We start from the raw sequence: 23,564 nt of genomic DNA on the forward strand, positions 1-23,564 counted from the left end.
CCCACTATAAATGAAATCCAGGCTCCAAGACTGCTGTAACCAAATCTCTCCAGTCTTGAGGGATAATTTTATTACAAGTTGACGAGTTTAACATCTGCTTTATAAAAGGTGAATGCGTTCCATATGAGATTATCACTTCCTTGAATCTCCTGAAATATAATACTTCCGGCCGGGCGATGGTGGCGCACAACTTTAATCCCAGCACTCGGAAGGCAGAGGCAGGCGGATCTCTGAGTTCGAGACCAGCCTGGTATACAGAGCTAATTCCAGGACAGGCTCCAAAGCCACAGAGAAACCCTGTCTCGAAAAACAAAAAAAAAAAACTTCCCTAGGAGTCCACTCAGCTCTTGCACAGCCTTGGAGATATCTATCATTTGTTCCTGTAAGATTACTGGATAAATTAAAGTTGCCTGTTTGAAAACTTTAGGCTGTTCCTCTCTAACCTTAAAGTTCAATGCTGAGATTGGTTCCCCTTTAAATTACTCTGTCTGGGTCTAAATATATTTATGATCTGTTTTAATAAGTTTTTCTAAGACCTGTATCTTGGCACTCTTATCAACCACCTTATAAAAGGATATACGAAGGAGTATCAAACCAACAATAAAGATTATCAAAATTATAATTAACATGTCAATCCTGGTAAAATTGATAATCCCTTCATTTAATTGTTCCAATTTTATTTTATTTTTTTTAATATTTATTTATTATGTATACAATATTCTGTCTGTAGGCCAGAAGAGGGCACCAGACCTCATTCCAGATGGTTGTGAGCCACCATGTGGTTGCTGGGAATTGAACTCAGGACCTTTGGACGAGCAGGCAATGCTCTTAACCACTGAGCCATCTCTCCAGCCCCTAATTGTTCCAATTTTAAAGCATCCATTGTGTAATCACACAGAGACCTAACTCCCTCCATTATAATAATGTTTCTCTTTTTTTAATTTTTTTCATTTATTTATTTATCAAAGATTTCTGTCTCTTCCCTGCCACCACCTCTCATTTCCCTCCCCCTTGTTTCTCATTTTTTAACATGGGAAAGAACTTCTTTTAAAAAACAAAATTTCCCCTTTAAGAATTTCCAATTAGGGGGGCTGGAGAGATGGTTCAGAGGTTAAAAGCTCCAGAGGTCCTGAGTTTAATTCCCAGCAACTACATGGTAGTTAACAACCATCTATAATGAGATCTGGTGCCCTCTTCTGGTCTGCAGGCACACATGCAGGCAGAACACTGTATACATAATGAATGAATAAATAAATATTAAAAAAAATTCCCAGTTTGGTATGGGTAGTCCTTCTGTATATGTGCTGCTTTTATTGGTCAATGAATAAAGAAGCTGCTTTGGCCTGTGAAAAGGCAGAATAGAGCTAGGTGGGGGAAAACTAAAATGAATGTTGGGAGAAAGAAGGCAGAACCAGGGAGAAGTCATGGAGCTGCCAGAGGAGAAAGATGCAAGCCGCCAGTCAGAACCTTGCTGGTAGGCCACAAGCTTCTTGGTAAAATATAAAATAATGGAAATGGGTTCATTCTAGATGTAAGAGCTACCTAGCAATACACTTAAAATATTGGCCAAACAGTATTGCAAATAATATAGTTTCTGAGTGATTATTTTGAGCCAGGTCAGTAGGGAAACAAACAAGCAGCCTCCACCAACACCAATTGATTCACAAATGTGCTGCTGCTGTCGGTGAAATGTGAGACGTAGCACATCTGAGCAGAGAATACAGGCAGTGCACAGTCTGACTGAGGACAGCTGCAGCTGCTGGCATGTAGCTGTGAGCTGAGAGTGGCAGTCTGAGGAGGGGGGTCTAGGGCAAGAGGACACAAGGGAGAGTGAGACGGCTGTCTGAGAAACACACATGTGATTGTACAGAAGAAGCATTTGTGGCAGGAGCTGCCTGAAGGCAGTCAACTGATCTAGGAAGGGTAAGTCCAGTGGTGTTTGAAGTTTGGGTGGCAGCTGAAGACTTGTAGGGAGGTTGCAACAGGAACGTCCCAAACTCGCTCAGAAGCTTGAGGCGGGGGAGCTGAGCCAGCAGAGTGGTGACTATGGCGGGAGCCCCCAGAACAGCTCTGGCATGTGCTTTTATGTGAATTCATACCCTAAGTTGGGTGTCAATTGTTGCACGTGTTCTAATTGGTCTTTAATAATAAAAACCCAGAGCCAGATATTGGGGTAAATGCTGAACGATCAGAGAGACAAAGGAGCAAGCCACAGCCAACTCTTACCTTGCTAACTTCTCAGCCAAAAATGGGCCAGGCTCCTGTCTCTTCCCACCTTATATTTCTCTCTTTGCCCAGCCATATCACTTCCTGTCTGTCTGTACAGACCTCCAGACCTCTATGGTTAACTAATGAGTAGCTCTGCCCTCTGATCTTTAGGCAAGCTTTATTTGTTAGAGCACAAATAAAATATCACCACACAAAACCAATAAGCCCCATTCTCCCACTGAACACCTCCCCATCCAATTGATGGCAACTTCATTTTACTTAGACCTCCATGATTCTAATGACCCTATTGTCTTTTTCTGACTGCAATGTTACCTAACACAATGTCTATAAAGTCTATGAAGCATGCTAAGGCACTGATTAGAATTTCCTTCATTTCATCTTGATGTGGGAAGGTCATTGGTTAATTAATAAAGAAACTGCTTGGCCTGATAGGTCAGAACATAGGTGGGTGGAGTAGACAGAACAGAATGCTGGAAGGAAGTGAGGCAGACACCATGCCTCTCCTCTCTGGGGCAGACGCGATGAAGCTCCGGCCCAAGATGGACATACGCTAGAATCTTCTTGGTAAGCCACCACCTCGTGGTGCTATACACATTATTAGAAATGGGTTAGTCAAGATACGAGAGTTAGCCAGTAAGAGGCTAGAGCTAATGGGCCAGGCAGTGTTTATATGAATACAGTTTGTGTGTTGTTATTTTGGGGCATAAGCTAGCCAGGCGGCCGGGAGCTGGGCAGCAGGAACGCAGCCCACAGCTCCACACTACATCATCTCTTTATATAGCCATACAGTTTGCTTGTTCATTAATCTTTTTTCCTTATCGTCCTACATGTTTTTGTTTTTGAGACTGGGTCTTTCTATACTACCTAAGACGACCTTGAACAAACTGCCCATCCTCCCCATTCAGCTTCTAACATGGTGGGATTATTGCTCATTTGCTTGGCTTTATCCACTCCTGTTCTTTTTTAATTAATCATTTTTTTTAAGTTAGCACATAAAGCCAATGGTTTCCTCATAGCATTTTCACACATGCCCTTCCCTCTCTCCCCCCCCCCCCATATCCTTCTTGCATTTTCAAGCCACAGGTATTCCATTATCTTATCTGCCTCTTTCTTTTTTCCAGGCAGGGTCTCACTATGTGGTTTCACTTTCCCTGGATGACTTGGAATTCACTATGTAGACCACACTGGTCTCAAGATCCACCTGCCTCTGCCTCCACACCCAGCTATCCACTCATGTTTTAATGAAGACTTGAACTGTTTCCCACTTTAGATAATGTAACTAATGCTATGAAGAATATACAAATATCTCTTGAACCCGTGCTTTTGAGACAACTGTGACAGTGCATGTCTATAATTCCTCAACACGAACTACTTCATTTGTAATTTTCTGAGACAGTCACATGGAGTCAGGGGTGGCTTCAAACTTGAGGATGACTTTCAATTTCTGTTCTTTTTTTTCTCATTTCTTTATATTTATTTAAGTTTTTTGAAACAGGGTTTCTCTGTGTAACCCTGACTACCCTGGAACTTGCTCTCTAGACCAGGCTGGCCTTGAACTCAGCTGGTTCCACCTGCCTCTGCCTCTGCTGGAACTGGAATTACAAGTGTGCACCACCACCACCCAGAAACATTTATTTATTTATTTATTTATTTATTTTTGGCTTTTTTGAGACACAGTTTCTCTGTATAACAGCACAGGCTGTTCTGGAGCTTGATTTGTAGACTGGACTGGCCTCAAATTCATAAAGATCTGCCTGCCTCTGCCTCCCTGAGTGTTGGGACTAAAGGCATGCACCACCACCTGGCACCTTTGAACTTCTTGATCCTCCTACTTCTACCTCCAAGTGGAAGGATTACAGGAATATGCCACTTTGCTTGGTTTGATGCAGTGCCAGGGATCAAACCCAGAATTCATACATGTTAGGTAAGAACTCTACCAACTGAGTTACATCCCAGTCCTTACAGTGATCTTCGTATACTGTACTATCCTTACATTCATCAGTTTCACTTTGATCATGATAAATAATTTAGTTATATATCTGCTGAGCCTGCTCATTTTAGTTTGCTAGCATTTTGTTGAATAAATCTGTAATTTGTTCACAAAGGATGGTGCTGTTATCTTTATTTATGATGATTTATGGTTTTGCCTGGTATCTCTGTCAGGCTTTGTTATCAAAGCAAAGTTAGTGTGAGTTTTTTTAAGATTTATCTTTATTATTTTAATTATGTATGTTTGTACACACATGTGCATGCACTTATGAATACAGTGCCCATGGAGGACAAAGATGTCAGATCTCCTTGGAGCTGAAGCTGCAGCTGCTTGTGAATAGCCCCATATAGGTTCTGGGAACAGAACTCAGGTCTTCTGTAAGAGACATTAGTGTTACTACTCACTAAGCAATCTCTCCTGCTCTTTTATGTGTTTTTTACAGTGATTTATGTTATTAGTTGTGCCAAAAATTGACCTTTTTTGCTTTGTGTTTTCAGTATTAAGTATTGAAACAATGTTCTTGGGCATGTTAGGTAAAATTTCCACCAATAAGCTATATTCCCTCTACCTAATTAAAAAAAAATTTTTTTTGGTTATTTTGGGACAGGGTTTCTCTTCATCTTTGGAGCCTGTCCTAGAACTCTCTCTGTAGACCAGGCTGGCCTCAAACTCACAAAGATCCACCTGCCTCTGCCTCCCAAGTGCTGGGATTAAAGGTGTGCGCCACCACCGCCTGGCTTAAATATTAAATTACTAACATTTATTTATTTTGTGTGTAAAGGAGGATGTGACACAGCATGTGTAGGTCAGAGGACAATCTGTTAGAGTTGGGTCTTTTCTTCCACCATGTGGGTTCCAGACTGCACTTAAGTCATCAGGTGTGGCAACAAGTGCCTTTACTCACTGAGCCACCTTACTGTAATTCAAATGTTTACCAATTTGATGCCCCTACTAATAACAGAGGTGTACTATTTTTTCTTTTTTTTAATGGAAATTTTATTTTTTTAAAATTTATTTTATGTGGGTTGGTGTGAGGAATTCATATGAGATCCCATAGATTTGGAAGCAGACAGGCATAAACTGCCATGCAGGTGCTGGGAATTGAACCCAGGTCCTCTACAAGAACAGCCAGTGCTCTTAACCACTGAGCCATCTCTCCAGCCCCACTATTTTTTTCTTTTTTTTTAATATTTATTTATTTATTATGTACAATATTCTGTCTGTGTGTATTCCTGCAGGCCAGAAGAGGGCACCAGACCTCATTACAGATGGTTGTGAGCCACCATGTGGTTGCCGGGAATTGAACTCAGGACCTTTGGAAGAGCAGGCAATGCTCTTAACCACTGAGCCATCCCTCCAGCCCCCACTATTTTTTTCTTAAAAATTTATTTTACTTTTAAATTTTATGTATGTGGGTTAGGGTTAGGGTATGTATGTGTGTTTGCATCAGATACTAGCTCTATGGTGGTCTTGTTTGAGGGTCTTGTGATACAGGTATAACAACAGTACTCTGGATCCTGAAACACAAGGTGTTCCAAGAACATAACTGCTCCATAGGGCAAGGGATGAAACATAGGTATCTGCTATTATGTTAAAAACTAAAATTGACCAAATCTACCACATTTTACCATCAAGCTGTCTAGAAGTCACAAGCTAACAGACTTGAGTTTCAAATCAATTTCATTAGAAAGATTCTACACAAACAACTTCAAGCTAAAAAAGGGAGCGATGCCTAGTGGTTTCCTACCATCCACTATTTTCCCAGAAACCACATTTTCCATTTAAAATTTTTAATCTCCAAAATAACAAAAATTTAAAGACGTCATTTCTAATGATAGAAATGCTGATTAATTATGAATAAACTGAGCCCTTATTGAGAGAGAACCAGAAGTAGTAGTACAAGATTTTAATTACAGCATTTGAAGGCAGAAAGAGGGGATTTCTGTAAACTGGAGGCCAGCCTGGTCTACAGAGTGAGTTCCAGAATAATCAGGGCTGTCTCAAAAACCCAAGGGAAAGAGAGCGTGATGAAGGAGTTCTCACAAGAGGTTATTTCCCAAACAATATAAATAAACATAAAAAGAAAGGTCTGGCCAGGTGGTAGTGGCACACACCTTTAATCTCAGCACTCAGAAGGCAGAGGCAGGTGGATCTCTGTGAGTTCAAGGCCAGCCTAGTCCTGCAAGTTACAGGACAGTCAAGGCTAGGAGAGACCCTGTCTCAAAGAGGGGGGGGGGCGGGGAGTCTGAAGTCAGAAGAGTCCACTCCAGAGCCTACTCCAGAGCCAAGACCAACTAGATGTTTGTGTGGACAAGCACAGAGTCACTGAGAGATGACGCTTGTCCTATCTTTCCCAGGATTGCCCAGTTATTAAACAATATACCTGAAAAGAATTTCTAACTGATTTCTGGCATGTTTAGTTCTTAGATCAATATATTATTAACTAACACTGATTCAATCTTCAGGTGAGCTTATTAAAACCATGGCACAGCAAACAAATATTCAAGCTTCAAATCCTTTGTGAAATTACCTTTTATTTTGAAATTATTTATTCACAAAAATCACACGATTGTTTTCCCTTTTGGCAAACCCCTTAATTTCTGATGTAGTAATTTTTACAGTAGTTATCCTGCCAAATATGTGAGAAAATCCTCCAAATTCTAGGGACCAAGTGAAGCTATGGTTTACCAAAGTAGGTTATAGTCCTGGTTCTCTTAATAGATGAGCTATGAGACATGCACACGAAAAAGCTGCCTACAGCAGCTGGGGGTGGTACCCGACAGCTCATTTTCATTTGGTTCTTTACAGCCTTCAGGATATTTTCATGGGCTATAAATAAAACCAATGCCAGATGGTGATATAGGTTAACAAATCCAGACCTTAAGCAATAGGGAACAGAGGGAGCCTTTGAAGATGCTTGATCTTGCTAGTGTTATCAGTCAGGTCTGTCTTAAGCATGATTAGAAGCAGGCAGGCGGAACAAGGGAGTGGGGCTACACAGGAAGACCAGCTTAAGTCTGCTGCAGTAGTTCAGGCCAAAGTTAGCAAGAGTTGCTGGGTGGTGGTGGTGCACGCCTTTAATCCCAGCACTCTGAGAGGCAGAGGCAGGCGGATCCCTGTGAGTATAAGGCCAGCCTGGTCTACAGAATGAAACCCCGTCTCGAGTCCCCTTCCCCAGCAAAAGAAACAAAGTTAGCAAGTGTCAAGTAGAGCAAAGCACAGTTAATGAAATGGGTTCCCCAGGCAGTAGAGCCACAATGCTGATAAACTCCATCAATATCTTTGGGAATGGTGATAACAACACAACAGTGTAGCAACTTCTTTTTTTAAAAAATATTTATTTATTATGTATACAATAGTCTGTCTGTGTGTATGCCTTCAGGCCAGAAGAGGGAACTAGACCCCATTACAGATGGTTATGAACCACCATGTGGTTGCTGGGAATTGGACTCAGGACCTTTAGAAGAGCAGGCAATGCTCTTAACCTCTGAGCCATCTCTCCAGCCCCTTAGCAACTTCTTTTTTTTTTTTTTGGTTTTTCGAGACAGGGTTTCTCTGTAGCTTTGGAGCCTGTCCTGGAACTCCCTTTGTAGACCAGGCTGGCCTCGAACTCACAGAGATCCGCCTGCCTCTGCCTCCCGAGTGCTGGGATTAAAGGCGTGCGCCACCACCGCCCGGCTAGCAACTTCTTTTTTAAGGCAGTGTCTCTCTACATAGTTCTGAGTAGCCTAGAACTCATACTCACTATGTAGACCAGGCTGGCCTCAAACTCGCAGAGCTCCATCTGTCTCTGTCTCCTGAGTAATGGGTTTAAAGGCGTGTGCCAACCTTTTTTATTGACTGTGATAGGTACCTTGCTAAGCACTGTACCTGCATTGCTGAATCTACAGTCAACCATGAAGGGAGACGCTATCGCTGTCTTTGTGTTATAAATGAGGGGCTGAGCTCCAAGAAGCTGCATGACTTGTCAAAGGCAGTCAGAATCAAGTCAGGGTCCACAAGCCAGTATGACTGTCTCTAGAATCTGCTAGGCTCTGGGCTCTGGGCCTTCTCTGAGTAAAGTCAAAGATCTTGCTGATAGATAGTCTGTTAGGGGTGTGAAGAGGAAAGAGGATAAAAGGAATTCTATTATCTGGTGCCACCAGAAAAATTCACTGACACTGCTTCTAAGGTAGAAGGTGACATAATACATTTTGGATATACAAATTCTTAACATGGTAACAGGATACTGAAAGAACATTTTCCCTAAGAATATTTAAGTAGAAAAATCACAGTACACAGGGAAGCTAAGTAGCTTGTTAGAGATCGTGTTTGCCATAGCACAAACTTAGAACAGTTTATAATTTTTCTGAATAGTTTCAAAATAAAAATAATCATTCAGTCTCCACTGCAGTATGTATGCATGTGTTTTCTAATAAGCCTATTGCTAAGCTTGATTTAATATTAATTGAACATTAATAAATGTCATAGTTTCTAAGAACCAAATTGAAAGACCCCAGCTTAGCTGCTGCAACGCCATTTTGCAAGGCTTTCACACAAACAAGTATAAGTTCAAGGTAAAGTCGGTACTCCTAGGCTGCCAAACAGGATAGTAGGGGAATGAAACGTTCTGGGAAAAACTACATGTGCCCTAGATAGAGCCAAGTCAGCTATTATCAGACCTTCATGTCCCCGAGGAACTTATCCCCAAGTGAACCCATCGCCTCATTTGAACTGACCAATGGGATCCCTGTAACCATGCATCTGCTTCTGTATGCCTGCTTCTGCCGCCCGTTTCCATATAAAAGACCCCCTGCCCAGCCTGAGGGCGCACAAGTCTTCCAAATAGACTCTGACACCCGCAGGTACCTGTGCACTTCACAATAAAAAAAAAACTCTTGCCATAGCAGCCAGTGGTCTCAGACTGTCCCTTGGGTTTAGGGGTCTCCTCAGTCCTCTCTGAGGGTCTTTCAAAATTACCCCAAGAATCAGACTACCAGCACTCAACCATGGTTTAGACAGAAACAGACTACGAGGCTTCAACCTCACACAGTACAAGCACACCTGGAAATACTAAGACAGAAAAGAAAAGAGCCCTTTGAAATGTACTGCTGCATTTTCACAAAAGTAAGGAAAATCTGCAGCACCAAAAATAAAGACAATGCAGCCAAAGCAGGCAGAAAGCAGCGCTGAAGCCACAAATGCCCTGGGACTGCCTTCCCAGCTGCTAGCTGCCACCCAGAGCCTTGAGATCTCAGCTAAGGAGAGCTGAGGAGAATAGACTCCAAGTGAGACACAGAGAGAAGCTGGGATGCACAACCTCTGCAAGAGCTGTAACTCCCAGGATCTCACCCTAACTAAGAGTACGCCAGATCACTCGGCTGGCAAATGAACTCCAAAGGGGTATGTCTTCTCCCAGGCACTGACGGGAATGAATGAATGAATGAAAGGATGGTGCTCAGTAGTAAAGTACATGCACAAGGCCCCGGTATAAGGGAGAAGAAGAGGAGCTGCTGTAGACTATGTTCATTGGTTAATAAAAAGCTATCAGGCCAGTTGCAAGAAGTTAGGCGGAAAAGCCAAACAGAATGATGGGAGGAAGGAGAGCGGAGTCAGGGGAGTTAAAGAAGATGCCAGGCAGCCAGCAAGCAGGACATGTAAAAAGTGAGATAATGGGGCTGGAGAGATGGCTCAGCAGTTAAGAGCACTGCCTACTGTTTCAGAGGTCCTGAGTTCAATTCCCAGCAACCACATGGTGGCTCACAACCATCTGTAGGAAGATCTAGTGCCCTCTTCTGACCTTCAGAACACTGTATACATAATGAATAAATCCATCAGCCGGGCGGTGGTGGCGCACGCCTTTAATCCCAGCACTCGGGAGGCAGAGGCAGGTGGATCTCTGTGAGTTCGAGACCAGCCTGGTCTACAGAGCTAGTTCCAGGACAGGCTCCAAAGCCACAGAGAAACCCTGTCTCCAAAAACCAAAAAAAACAAAGCAAAAACAAAAACAATGAATAAATCAATCTTAAGAAAAGTGAGATGACAAGCCACGAACCTTGTAGCAAAGCATAAATATCAATATGGGTTTATTTAAATATGAGTTAGTTAGTAATAAGCCTAAACTATTGGCTGAGCATTTATAATTTATATTAAGCCTCTGAATCAGTTATTTGGACCGGGCGGTAGGAGCAGGAAACATCCAATTACAAGCAGTAACAATAATAATCTGCTCCATTCAGCATCAAGCACTGAGTTTTTCTCTCACTTTAAAGATGCTACAGCCAGACAATTAATCTGAAGAAAGCCTGTGTTGTAATCTCACTTGCAGAGGCAAATAAACCCATCTGTAGAGAAGTCTGGATTCTCATACTTTTCTATCAAATAGATCGAGTATGAGAGGGAGGTCATAGGAGAATATGGTCAGGCCTGACAGGTACAGAAAGACATATAGGTAATGTTGCTGCCCTGGATGACAGTCAGTCCAACAACACAAAATGCTTTGATATGATATTCTTCTTGGCTGTTACTGACCCTATGTTACCCAGGCTGGTCTCATTCTTTTCGAGATAGGGTTTCTCTGTGTAGCCCTGGCTGTATCACAAGTGTTGGGATTACAGAGTGTACCACCACACTCAGTTAAAATTCTGTTTTCATGTGTGAATATGAAATGTGATCTTGCATATACGACACATTGGGAAGACATTGTCATCAGCATCTCCGCAGCTCTGATGTACCTCTCTCTGACTACATATCCATCTCACCAAAACCCTGCTTTCAAATTGGGATTAAATCTTCCCTTGTTTTTAATTATAGCTTTTCCTAAAGTACATGCCCCCTTGAGCACTGGAGTGGTCATTCCTAATGGTGATTTAGCACATGAAAGTCTGGCCCTAACCTTCATGACCCAGATACTCAATCTTTTCGGTGTCTGCTGTTCATCAGCCAAGGAGACTGACTAATGACGATATTTGAGAGATTAAAGATTAAGTAAAAAAGCCACCTTATTATTTTATAATAAATGAATGGCTATGCAAAGAATGCCCAGAGGAGTAACCTACGTATTCTACCCCCACAGTCTATCAACAAGTTCTGTGGAATACTTGGCAAGAAGAAGGGAACAATTTCTGATCAAACATCACGCTCACAGACCACAAGGGTTCCACCATGAGAGCTGCTTGAAGCACAGACCTTGAATAGAGCTGTCCCTCTTTGGACACAGCAGACAGTCCCTTCCTTCTGTCATTCTCTTTTCTAGTATAAAAGCAGTCCTTGCTTATTTGGGATGCGTATCTGTGCACACACGCTGTGTACGCTGGGTACAGGTGAGAGGATAACTTGCAGGAATAGGTTTTCTTCTTCCTCTATGTGGGTCCTCCAGATTGAACTCAGGTCACAGGTCCTTACCCATCAAGTCACCTTGCTGTTTCTTTCAGATAACTCTGGCCTTCTGTGATCTAATCTATTGTGTGTTAAATCTCCTGACTCCCTTATTCTCAACTTCCTACACCACATATTGCTGTCTTCTGACTAGCAATAAAACCTCCTGAAACAAGAAATCTAATAATAAAAAATGTGAAGACTGGGAAGATGCAAATTGGCAACTCCCAGTACTCAGGAGATTGAGCCAAGAGGACTGCCATGAGTTCAAGGCCAGCCTGAACAATAAAGTGAGACTGTCTCAAAAAGAAACAAAGCTGTTAAGGAAGATTTGATTTGAAAGGTGCCTGGACTGGCTTTCTGGGCCCACACCAAAGCATCAGGCTGGCTCCACCCACCTTCTCAGGCACCTTGGCAGGCTGCTTTTCCTTTATATGTGGACAAAACCACATCAGGAGAAAGCGCTCTTTGTGAGCTGGCTCATGGGAACCATGAAGTCTGACAAAGCTTTCATTATGAGCATCTTGTGGTGAGCCAAAGCTTAACTTCAGCAGAACCTGCTAGCATATCAAATACCTGGTATGTGCAAAATATTCTGACATAGTTAAGAAGGCCAAATAAGATAGAGTTTCATAAAATTTGCCTTTTTCCTTCTTCACTAACAAAGAGCGACTGTTAAGAGTTCTCACACAACCTTGCTGCCTCCTTTGGCAACTTCCTTAACTCACAATGAAGTAAGGAGTGATACTGGCTGAAGGGGAAGCACAGGCCTGAAGCTCAGAGAGCCTAAACAACAGGATGAGGCAAATGACTCAGGAAGGGGGACACCTAGATTGCCAGCACACAACCCCAATACTTAAAATGCTGACAAAATCACCATGTGAAGTGAAGCAGGATCCAAACTCATTTTCCTTCTATGTCCATATTCAATGCTGCAGGCCATTTATCAGAAAACATCCTGCAGTACAGCTTGCCCAGTCCCAACTCCAGCCCAATTCAAACTCAAAAAGTGGAACCAATAGTGGTCTCAAATAGTTTAGACAAGTGATCCTCAGCCTATACACATCTACAATGGCTCCAGTGTCCAAATACACTGTGGCTGTCTCCCCTTGGCTCTGTGCCTTGTTTGTACTAATGCCACACTGCCTTAGCTACTGAAGTTTTGTAATTTGTTTCCCATGAGCTCATTGTCTCATATCTCGTTCTTTTGAACTGCTATACTGGCTATTTTACTTGTTACAATTTCATCTAAAATTTCATTTAAAATCAGTTTGTTAATTTTCATGAAAAACCGCACGCCTTTAATCCCAGCACTCGGGAGGCAGAGGCAGGCGGATCTCTGTGAGTTCGAGGCCAGCCTGGTCTACTAGTGCCAGGACAGGAACCAAAGCTACAGAGAAACCCTGTCTAGAAAAACTAAAAAAAAAAAAAAAAAAAAAAAAATTTCATGAAAAACAACTGTGTGGGGGTGCCAAGAACATGGCTCAATTTGGTAGAGTACTTGCTTGGCACACATAAAGTCCTGGGTTTGACCCCCCCCCCCAGCACTACATAAACCAGGTATGGTAGCATACATCTGTAATCCCAGCACTTGGGGGCACAGGAAGAAAGACCAGGAGTTAAAAGATATCCTTGACTATACAGTGAATGCATACAAGATCCTCTCTGAAAAAGAAAAATAACAACAAAAGTCCTCACATGCACACACAGACATAAATTTGGAATTAAACTGAACTAGGGGAATGAAGAACTATTATGTGGTTGGAATGGAAAGACTTTAAGATGTTAGAGGTTAATAGTGCACTGGCTACTCTTCTGCAGAACCTGGGATCAGTACCCAGTACCCAAAAGACAGCTCACAATCATCTGTGATTCCAGTTCCAAGAAATCCAAAATGAGGGTGTGCCAAGACAGATAGTCCAGGCTGGCCTGGAACGAATTACATAGCCCACAATGGCTTTAAACAGATCGATCTTCTGCCTCAGACTCCTAAATAAGGAGACAGGAGCCATTATCAAAAATGTTTGAAAATTAAATTCCTAGCTATAGCACAATTAATAAAAAAAAAAAAACAGAGACAGAAATTGGGGTCCAACCTGAAGGTCAGAAAAGCAAAACAGCCAGCCACTGACTCTTACTAAAATGGCGATTCTGCCTCCAGGAATCTCAGAATGAGACTGTGTATGTGAGCTGTCTCCTCCTGTCTTATATTCTTCTGTAGGGCTGGAATTAAAGGTGTGCACCACCTTGATTTCTATAGCAAACTAGTGTGGCTACTGGGATTAGAGGTGTGTGTCACCACTGCCTGGTCTGTAAGACTGATCAGTGCTGCTGTTTCACTCTCTGAACTTCAGGCAAGCTTTATTTATTAAAATACAAATGAAATATCACTACACCTAGCCATTAATGAATTGGAACAACCCATGGTAAGGACATGTGAGGGCCTCCATGTTACAATGATACCAACACATCAATGAGCAGACATCATAGGCCTCTAATCACCAGATCCAGGAGTTACTTTCATAGGGAATGGCAAAGGAAGACATTAGACAAACACACCTTTAGCTGCATGGAGAGACAAATTTCTGCATCACTTTAGAAACTATACCAGATTGAACTGAATGAAACATTCATCACTTTCTGAACCCTGACTCTTTGGACTGAAAAACAGAATGGACACGACCAGGCTCAGGGGCTTTACAATCCTCCTGCTAGAATGGACCACTACAGGAGGATCAACATACTGTCCTGGGCATGCTCATGAAATGTTTGTTAAGTGTCATGTTCTCAGCTGCATGTTCCTTGGACTTCCTGCTAATTGCTACCACACCTCTTGACACCATTAGCCCCTTGACCGGTTTGTTCTGCTTCATTTGCTTGATATTTTACTTAGCTTACTTCTCTTATTTTTCTGGTCTTTTCTTCAGACTTGTAGCTCCACAAAGGCAGAGACTGCTCACAGTGTGTTTTACACGATCGAGGACCTGGCATGAGAGAGAATACTGACTCCAAAGATAGCTGCTGACTGAATTTGCTGGGAGAATAAGCATGGAGACACTGTGAAACTGAGAGCTAGGAACCCTCCTTGGGTATCAAACCATAGAGGAACCTGAAGGAGAGGCCAAGAAATTACAAGCTGAAGACTAAGCAAAGAGACATCATGTATTTAGCTTCAAATCAGACAGTTGGAAACTCTAGTCCATCATCATCATACTTTTGGCCAATAAGAAAGAAGAAATTCTTGTGTTTCCATCTGCCCCCTCCCACCACCTGGGGGTGGGGAGCTGGTGGTGGAATTCCAAAGATACTACTCACAAAAGCACATACTAGCTATATTTACCACATTAAAGGTCTGCTTCCTTCTTTAGGAAATAACTTCATTTTAAAAGATGCCATTTGACTGGACAGTATTGGTGCATGCCTTTAATCCTAGCATTCAGGAGGCAAAAACAGGCAGATCTCTGAGTTCGAGGCCAGCCTGGTCTACACAGCAAATTCCAAGACAGCCAGAGCTATACAAAGAAACCCTGTCTTGAAAAAAACGAAACAAAAAAGATGCTATTTCAAGGGATTGAGGAGATGACTCAGTGATTAAGAATGCTTAAGCTTGAGGATCTGAGTTCAACTCCCTAGCACCCAAGTTAAAAAAAGAAAAGACAGGAATGTGTGTATATGACTATAACCCCAGGCCTGAAGTGCTGAGATAGATGGATCCTAGGACCTCAATGGTCAGCTAGCCTATGCAACATGGCCAGTTTCTGGTTCAGTAAAAGACTCTGTTTCAAGGCAACAAAGCAAAGAGAGACAGAGGAAGATGATTGATGCTCTTTTTGGCCCCCGTATACATGTTCTTTATCCAATCTAGGTGATTACCAGGGATGGTGTGTATGTGTGTATTCATCAAGCTGTACACTTTATATAATTATGTTTCCACAAAACAGCAAAACAGTGCAGTCTAACTTAAAGTTGTGGTGGAACATTTTATCACTCATAATCTTGGTGAATGCCCCAGGTGTATTTGAAGAGTATGCATCCAGGTGGGATGGTGGCAGGCTAATCTCTGAGTTCAAGGACAGCCTGGTCTACTAGTAAATTCCAGACTAGCCAAGGCCACAGAATGAGACTGATACCCTGCCTTTTATGTTTTTTTTTAAAATGTGTATTCAGCTCTATAGATGTCAATTTAGATGAAGCTGGCTGACGGTGAGTCCTCAATTCTTCTATATTCTTGTTTTCCTAGTTTCTACTTTTATTACTGAGAGACTCCAAGTTTCTTATAAATACTGACTTGTTCTAGTTCTTCCTTCATGTATGATGAAGCTCTGTCATTAGAGACTGACACACTTAGACTCCTATGTCTTCTTTGTGAACCACTGTCATTATGTAACATCCCTTTTTATCCTGTAACCTCCTTGCTTAGAAGACAGTCTTGATATTAACACATCTACTCTAACTTTCTATTGATCAGTATTTACATACATGGTGTATCGTTTTACTTTGTTGTTGGTGGTGTTGTTGAATCAAGTTCTGACACAGCCCAGGCAAGCCTGGGATGCACTAAGCAGGCAAACTGCCCTTGAATTCTGGTCCTGCTGTGCTGGATTATAGGCTTTGTCACCGTCACCACGCCCAGCTTCCATGGCTTTCCCCATGCCTTTTTTAAAACAGGGTGTATATCTCTGGCTGAACTGGAACTTACTATATCCTCTTCTATTGCCCTCTGTCTCAGTTAGGGTTTATATTGCTGTGATAAAACACTATGCCCAAAAGCATGGGGAAAGGAAGGAGATTTATTTCAGCTTACTTGTCCCTATTACAGTCAATCATGAAGGAAGCCAGGGCAGGTGAACAAGGCAGGAACTTGGAGACAGGAGCTGATGCAGAAGCCATGGACATCAGTGCATCTATGCTTCCTGGCTTGTTCCTCATGACGGTGTGCTCAGTCTACTGTCTTATGGCACCCAGGACTACTAGCCAATAGGTAGCAAAGACTACAAGTGAGATGGAATCTTCATCAGTCATCAATCAAGAGATGCACCATGCCAGATAGTTGTGAAGCAGAGGCAGGTGGAGTTCAGAGCTTGAGGCAAGCCTGGTGTACAGAGCTAGTTCTAGGACAGCCTACACAGAAAAACCCTGTCCTGAAAAACCAAAGCAGGGGAGGGGAGTGCTTACCCTAGTGGGTACATTGCTCAGTTGAAGTTCCGTCTTTCAAAAGAACTCTAGCTTGTATGAAGTTGACACGAACCTAACCAGTACACTCTTTAACCTATTTTCTTTTCTTTTTTTTTTTTAAACAATTTTTACTTTAACTTTATTTTATGTGCATTGGTGTGAAGATGTGAGATCCTGAGGAAGTGGAGTTACAGGCAGCTGTGAGCTGCCATGTGGGTGCTGAGAATTGAATCCAGGTCTCTGGATAAGCAGCTGGTGCTCTTAACGGATGAGCCATCTCTCCAGCTCCTTTAACTCATTTTCTAAGACAGGATCTCTAGCTGAACTTGGAGCTCACCTTTTCAGCTAGACTGTCCAGCTGGTCCACAAGCTCCCAGAATCCCTCTATCTCTGGCCCTCAGTGCTGGAACTGGAGGCTTTTTTGTGTAGTGCTGTAGATCTGAATTTGAATCCTCCTGCTTTGTGCAGCAAGTACTTCCCCAACTAGGCTATCGTCCCAGCCCTATCCTGTTACTTTTAACTTACTTTGTATCATTGCATTTTAATTGAATTTCTGCCTAGTGCTATATTTATTTCACTCTTTCTGTTTGAGTATGGTACAGTATGTATGTGTTGTACTGTGTGTGGTGTATGTACCTGTTAGTGTTGATGTGTACATGTGGGTACACATGAGTATGTGTGTGCATGCATGTAGAGCCTCAGAGGTTGATGTGGGTGTCTTTCTTCAATTGTTTTAAAAATTGCTTTACATTTACTTGTTTATTTTGTGTGTGTGAATAAGCACATCCTATGTACACATGTAGAGGTCTAAGGACAAACTGTAGAAACTGGTTCTCTCCTTCCACTACACGGGTTCCAACCAGCAAGTGCCTTTACCTGAGGATCATACTCCCAGTTCATCATCTTTGTTTTCAGCAGCGTTCTCACTGAAACTGAACCTCTGGCTGGCCATGAGCTTCAGGGATCAAACACACACACACACACACACCACACAAAGTAACAGGCACATGCTTCTATGCCTTGCCTTCATCTTTTTGTGAATTTGCTCTGACAATTTCTGTCTTTTAGATATATTTGAATCATTTGCACTTAAATACTTGTATATGTAGTAAATAAATATGCATATTTAACCCAGGGGGTGCAAAGGCTTATACTTGCTAAGCATGTGCTCTACCACACTGAGCTGCATCCCTAACTCACATATACTTTTCACCTCTGCAAACAGAATATATGATCCTTAGCACCATATCCCACTCATGTTATAACTGTCTTTTATATGACTATATCTACACACATCGATTTCAACTGTCAAATATATCTTAAAGAACTCAATATAGAAAAAAATAACCTATTTTATTTCCTTAAGAATTTACTCTAGGGGCTGGAGAGATGGCTCAGAGGTTAAGAGCACTGCCTGCTTTTCCAAAGGTCCTGAGTTCAATTCCCAGCAACCACATGGTGGCTCACAACCATCTGTAATGAGGTCTGGTGCCCTCTTCTGGCCTGCAGGCATACACGCAGACAGAATACTGTATACTTAATAAATAAATAAATATTTAAAAAAAAGAATTTACTCTAACTGTTCTTTCATTCCTGATCCTGTTCCCTGAACAATAACTTCAGAGCAGATATTGAAAATCAATATTCTGTTTTCCTTTAACTAAGAAAACTTTGCTTCCCATCCCTTCTTTTCCTTCTCTTCTATTTGTTTAATTATTTGTTGTATAAAACTCTGGCAGGTCTGAACTGCTGTGTAGAACTGGCTGGCCTCACTCACAATCTCAGGAGGCTACCTCAGCCTCCTGAAAGCTAGGATCACAGGTTTTTACCTTGGTTTTTCTGAGAGAGGGTCTCACTCAGTAGTCCAGATTAACCTTAAAATCACAGCAATCTGCCCGTCTAGCCGGTCAAGTACTAGGATTCCAGGTGTGAGCTATGACACCCAGATATCTCTTGTTTATAACAGACATTTCGAGGCTAGGAAATTCTTGAAAGTTTTGTTTAAGAGAGGTCAAGTGATCCTGTTACCACAGGTTCTCCTGTAGCCGAGACAAGTGTGTGCTACCATTCTCAGCTGGGTAGTTCTTTCAGAATATATGCTACTGTCTTCTGATTTCAAATCACCATCCCCTACAGGTAATAGGCTACTTTTTCCAGTTATCTTTAAGAGTTTTGTTTTTGTTTGTTTGTTCCGTTTGAGACAGGGACTCTCTAATAGGCCTGGTTATCCTGGAACTCGCTCTGTAGAACAGGTTGCCCTTGAACTCACAGAGATCCACTTGCCTTTGTCACACCAGTGCTAGGATTAACTACATGCGGTGCCACCATGTGCAGCCTAAGAGTTTTTCTTATCCTTAGCACTTTAAGCTCTATGTCTCTGTCAGTAACTTCAGTTTATTTTGCTAGGGTTCATCTTTCATTCATAACTCTTCTTTGTTAACTGTTTGAAGATTTGAGAAATTTTTGATATATTAAATCTGTAATTATAGTTTAAATATTAAATATGATTATCTTCAATGTTTGGGGGACTTGAGCAGTCAAATCTGTGAAATATTATCCACCAAATAAATAAATAAGTAAATAGCAATGGGAAATGGGCATGGTGGTGCTTGCCAACAATCCCAGAACTTAAGAGGCCAACGTAGGAGGATCACAAGCTTGAGGCTAGTTTAAGCTACATGGTGAATTCCAGGCTAGTTTGGGCTACATCAGGATGGTATCTTGAACCTCCTACCTACCTAACTAAAAACAAGAGCAACAGTTTTTCTTTTTAAGTTATATAATGCATATGTGTATAAGCGTTTTGCTTATATATACATATGTGTACCACATGCATGGCTGGTGCTCTTGGGAGTTCAGAAGATTCCCTGGAACTAGAATTTGATTCTGCCTGCCTCTGCCTCCTGAGTGCTGGGACTAAAGGTGTGTGCCACCACTGCCTGGTGTAATTGGTAAACATTTAAATGTCCTTGTAAAATGAGGAAAGATTTTTAGAGACAGAGGTCTGTGGGGGCCCATGTAGGCCAAAGGTTAGAGAGACGTGTTTTGTGCTTCTAATTCAAACAAAAGTCCCACCTAGTTGTAAATCAAGAGTTCTGCTCTCTCCTGGCTATTGTAAACAGGTGTGGCTAGCTGCCAGCCCTCAGGCTCCTGAAACAGGGAAGTAGTTGGTTCCTACCTAAAACAAAAGTCTAAGGAGCCAACTAAGCTCCGTTCCCTTTATGAAAATAACTTGGGATTCCACCCAGGGAGTGGTTTGCTTACAGCGTTCAGTCGAGGGCAGTAGTCAAGGGCAGAAGTGATGAATGTACCCCAGGCCTTTCAATTTGTCTGTTAAAGTAAGTCCTTTTGTTCTACTCCTACCTTTTGAAATTAGGGGTATATTAAACTGTTGGAAATTAAACACAGTTGAATTTTCAGTAGTCACTGAAATTCCCTCCCGATACTATCCTATGTGTTTCTGTGTTTTATTATTTTTGTACACGTCTTTGTATTCTTTACTATATTTCTAAATTCGCAGGCTTCATCTTTGGAAGAAAGGTATTTTTGTCGAGGCTGGCCCCTGACAGAGGTGGGGAAAGAAAAACACCAATATTTAGTTGGAGTGAGGTATGAAGCTGGAGGCCAGCAAGTCAAAGGTAAAGTGCCCCATGTAGCACAGGTAGAACACAGTGGAGAAACAGCAGCTATGGCTGGCACATAGTCAGATGCAAAGGAAAACAAGACTTACTTCAAAGTTGTACTTCTTCATCTGGTTGAGGTGCCGACAGTACAAGTACAGCATGCCGATGCTGCTGCCCACCGCGATGTAGTCCCCGTTGGCATCCAGGGCTGTGAGGTAGACCAGAATAGAGCGAAAGCCCCTCTGGATCTTTGTGGGAATGGCATTGAGGAGATAGTACAAAGGGCAGAATTCTCGGAATGTTACAGGTTCTGATATCGATGCCATGGTCAAGGTTTCCACGGATGTTCTTCAGGCAGAAGGAATGATTATTCATCATCTAGGGAAACCTGCAGGCTACAGAATACAGCATTGTAACTCTTTCAGTGCCTCGTCATACCAAAAAGCCACAATGTTTAATAATGGAAACATGATATTTTCAACAGGAAAGAATCATGGTTGGGAGGCGAGGGGGTAGCAAAGATGTCTTAATGGTTAAAAGCATGCAACGCATTTGCAGAATACTCACTCAACTTTGGGAAATACCCATGTCAGGTAGCCTACAACCTCCTGTAACTCCAGCTCCACGGGATGCCCTCCATTGGCCACCACTCATATTGCACTCACATGCACATACCAACCATACAGACAGAGGCACATTCACATAATTTAAAATAAAAATAAACGCCAGGCAGTGGTGGTGCATGCCTTTAATCCCAGCACTTGGGAGGTATAGCCAGTCTGATCTCTGTGAGTTTGAGGCCAGCCTGAAGTATAAAAGTTGGTTCCAAGACAGGCTTCAAAGCTACAGAGAAACCCTGTCCCAAAAAAACAAAATAAACAAACAAACTGGGATGATAGAGACAGCTTAGTGGTTATGAGAACTGACTGTTCTTCCAGAGGACCTGGGCTGAATCACCAGCACCCTCATTATGGCTCACAATCATGTGGCTCCAGTTCCAGGGGACTGAAGCTCTCTTTTGGCCTCTATAGGCCAAAAAGCATGGATGTGCTGCAGATTTACATGCAGGCAAAATCCATACATGTGAAATAATAATGATATTATAAAGAAAAATTAATTACTGACGCTATAGTCAACACAGTGGTGGAACAGAAGAGCATAAAGCATAATTCTTTTCAAGGAGTTTATGATTCTAGCCAGAAAGGCAGTACAATAACAAAGAGATACAAAACTATAGGAATTAATCATGGGCATCCATGAGAAGATCAGGATTAGTGTGAACTAAAGTGAGCCAGGAGGCAGCTCTCTTGAGAAGACTCCAGAACTCAAGTATGTGCTGTCCTTTTCCTAAGTGCACCTCTCTCTCCTCTCCTCTTCTCTCTCTCTCTCTGTCTCTCTCTCTGTCTCTCTCTCTGTCTCTCTCTCTCTCTCTCTCTCTCATAAATGGTCCCAATAGTCATGCCTAAATTCATTTTCATACTTCTTTAATAGTCAGAAGAATACTTGTAATCCCAGCACTCAGAAGACTGCAGCAAGTATATTGCTGTAAGTTCAAATTTAGACAGTAAGCTTCAGGTTAGCCTGGGCTACAGTGAAAACAATCTCAAAACAAATCAATCTCCAACTTTTCTCAACTGACTCTAGCTCTGCTTCAATCCCCACCCCCCAGAAAAAGAGTCTTGTAAAGACTCCACCGAAAACATCCAGCAATGAAGTCCCACCTGTCTGAGTAGGACATACGAGAAAGCCTGTATTAGAACAATAAGCCCACTCTAAAGAAATAACCCCCTCCTCGTTAATGTCTGGTTCCCACAGAGATCAGCCATGTCAGTGTTTGAACCCACGCACCCTGCAGCTCCTACCTGCTCATCCATGTACTAAATCAAGATACTCTACACTCACCAGCACCTGTGGTTAACCAAGTTCACGCACTCGTTTCAAGCCTTGCCCTGCCCGGGCATGAGGTGGCCTCTTCCCCAACTTTCAGAAGACGGCACTGAAGTGAGAGACTCAGTTGAGACCACTGAGCTGAACCTTGAATCTCAGTCTTTCCCCTTAGTCCACAGCACTTGGACATCACCCTGATATAACCAACAGGTGCACATTGTCATTCTGTCTGATTCAACCTGGAGGTATAGTTTACATCTTCAGGTTCTGTCCTAGTTAGGGTCATTACTGCTGTGATGAAACACCATGACTAAAAGCAAACTGGAGAGGAAAAAGATTTGACTGACAATTCCACATTGCTACTCATCACTAGATTAAGTCAGAGACAGGAACCTGGAGGCAGGAACTGATGCAGAGGACTAGCTTTCTTAAATAACCCAGAACCACCAGCCCAGGGGTGGCATCACCCATAATGGGCTGAGTCCACTCCCATCAATCAGTAATTTAGAAAATGCCCCACAGCCCATTACTTATGGAAGCATCTTCTCAACTGAGGCTTCCTCCAATCTGATAGCTATAGCTTGTGCCAAATAAACATAAAATTAGCCAGTACAAATTCAAGAAACTTTTTGTATGCCTAATTCACTGACATTTTGAGTTTTCTATTACTATATGCTTGAGTGACTGAGCCCTTAGTCCTCTTCTGATCAGGTTCATCAAACTCATTATTTTTTAATTATTTATTTATTTTGTTTTGTTTTTCGAAACAGGGTTTCTCTGTAGCTTTGGAGCCTGTCCTGGAACTAGCTCTTGTAGACCAGGTTGGCCTTGTACTCACCGAGATCCACCTGCCTCTGCCTCCTGAGTACTGAGATTAAAGGCGTACGCCACGACCCGGCCATCAAACTCATTCTTACCTGATGGTCTTGAATGATCTCTCTAAGTATTATTCGGCTTTTGCCATAAAGGGCCTCAACAAAGCGTCTTTACTAAAATACACAAGATATGCCTGGCCACCCACCCCAGCACAGCACGATCATGTTTGTCTACATATCTTCTTGCTTTGTTGTACATGTAAGCATGTACGTGCATGTGTACGTGCACACATGTATGCGCGAGCACACACGCACACAGCTTTGTAAGTCCCATGAGAGCAGAGGCCACAATGCCTCACTTACACCCTCCAGACCAGCATCAGAAAAAGGCTAGGAATGTCAGAGGCACTCAGTAACTACGCACTGTACAGATGAACAAATGATGAGAAAGGACAACAGATAGGGAAAGAATGAGTGACAGAAATGGAA

The 23,564-nt window shown here is 42.3% G+C and overlaps 1 protein-coding gene across 5 annotated transcripts in view; it reads right to left on the reverse strand.

Annotated features, from left to right (window-relative positions):
* Tecpr2 (tectonin beta-propeller repeat containing 2) overlaps positions 1-23,564 on the reverse strand; it is a 101,266-nt gene that overhangs the window by 71,151 nt on the left and 6,551 nt on the right. For all 5 annotated transcript variants that reach the window (XM_075947339.1, XM_075947338.1, XM_075947334.1 and 2 more), the window contains one exon: positions 20,481-20,768. In XM_075947339.1, the coding sequence (XP_075803454.1) occupies positions 20,481-20,699 (219 nt within the window). In that variant the 5' untranslated portion in view covers positions 20,700-20,768. The remainder of the gene's footprint in view (positions 1-20,480; positions 20,769-23,564) is intronic.

The sequence above is a fragment of the Microtus pennsylvanicus genome, chromosome 14 (assembly GCF_037038515.1).
Source record: "Microtus pennsylvanicus isolate mMicPen1 chromosome 14, mMicPen1.hap1, whole genome shotgun sequence".
NCBI classification, from domain to species: Eukaryota; Metazoa; Chordata; class Mammalia; order Rodentia; family Cricetidae; genus Microtus; species Microtus pennsylvanicus.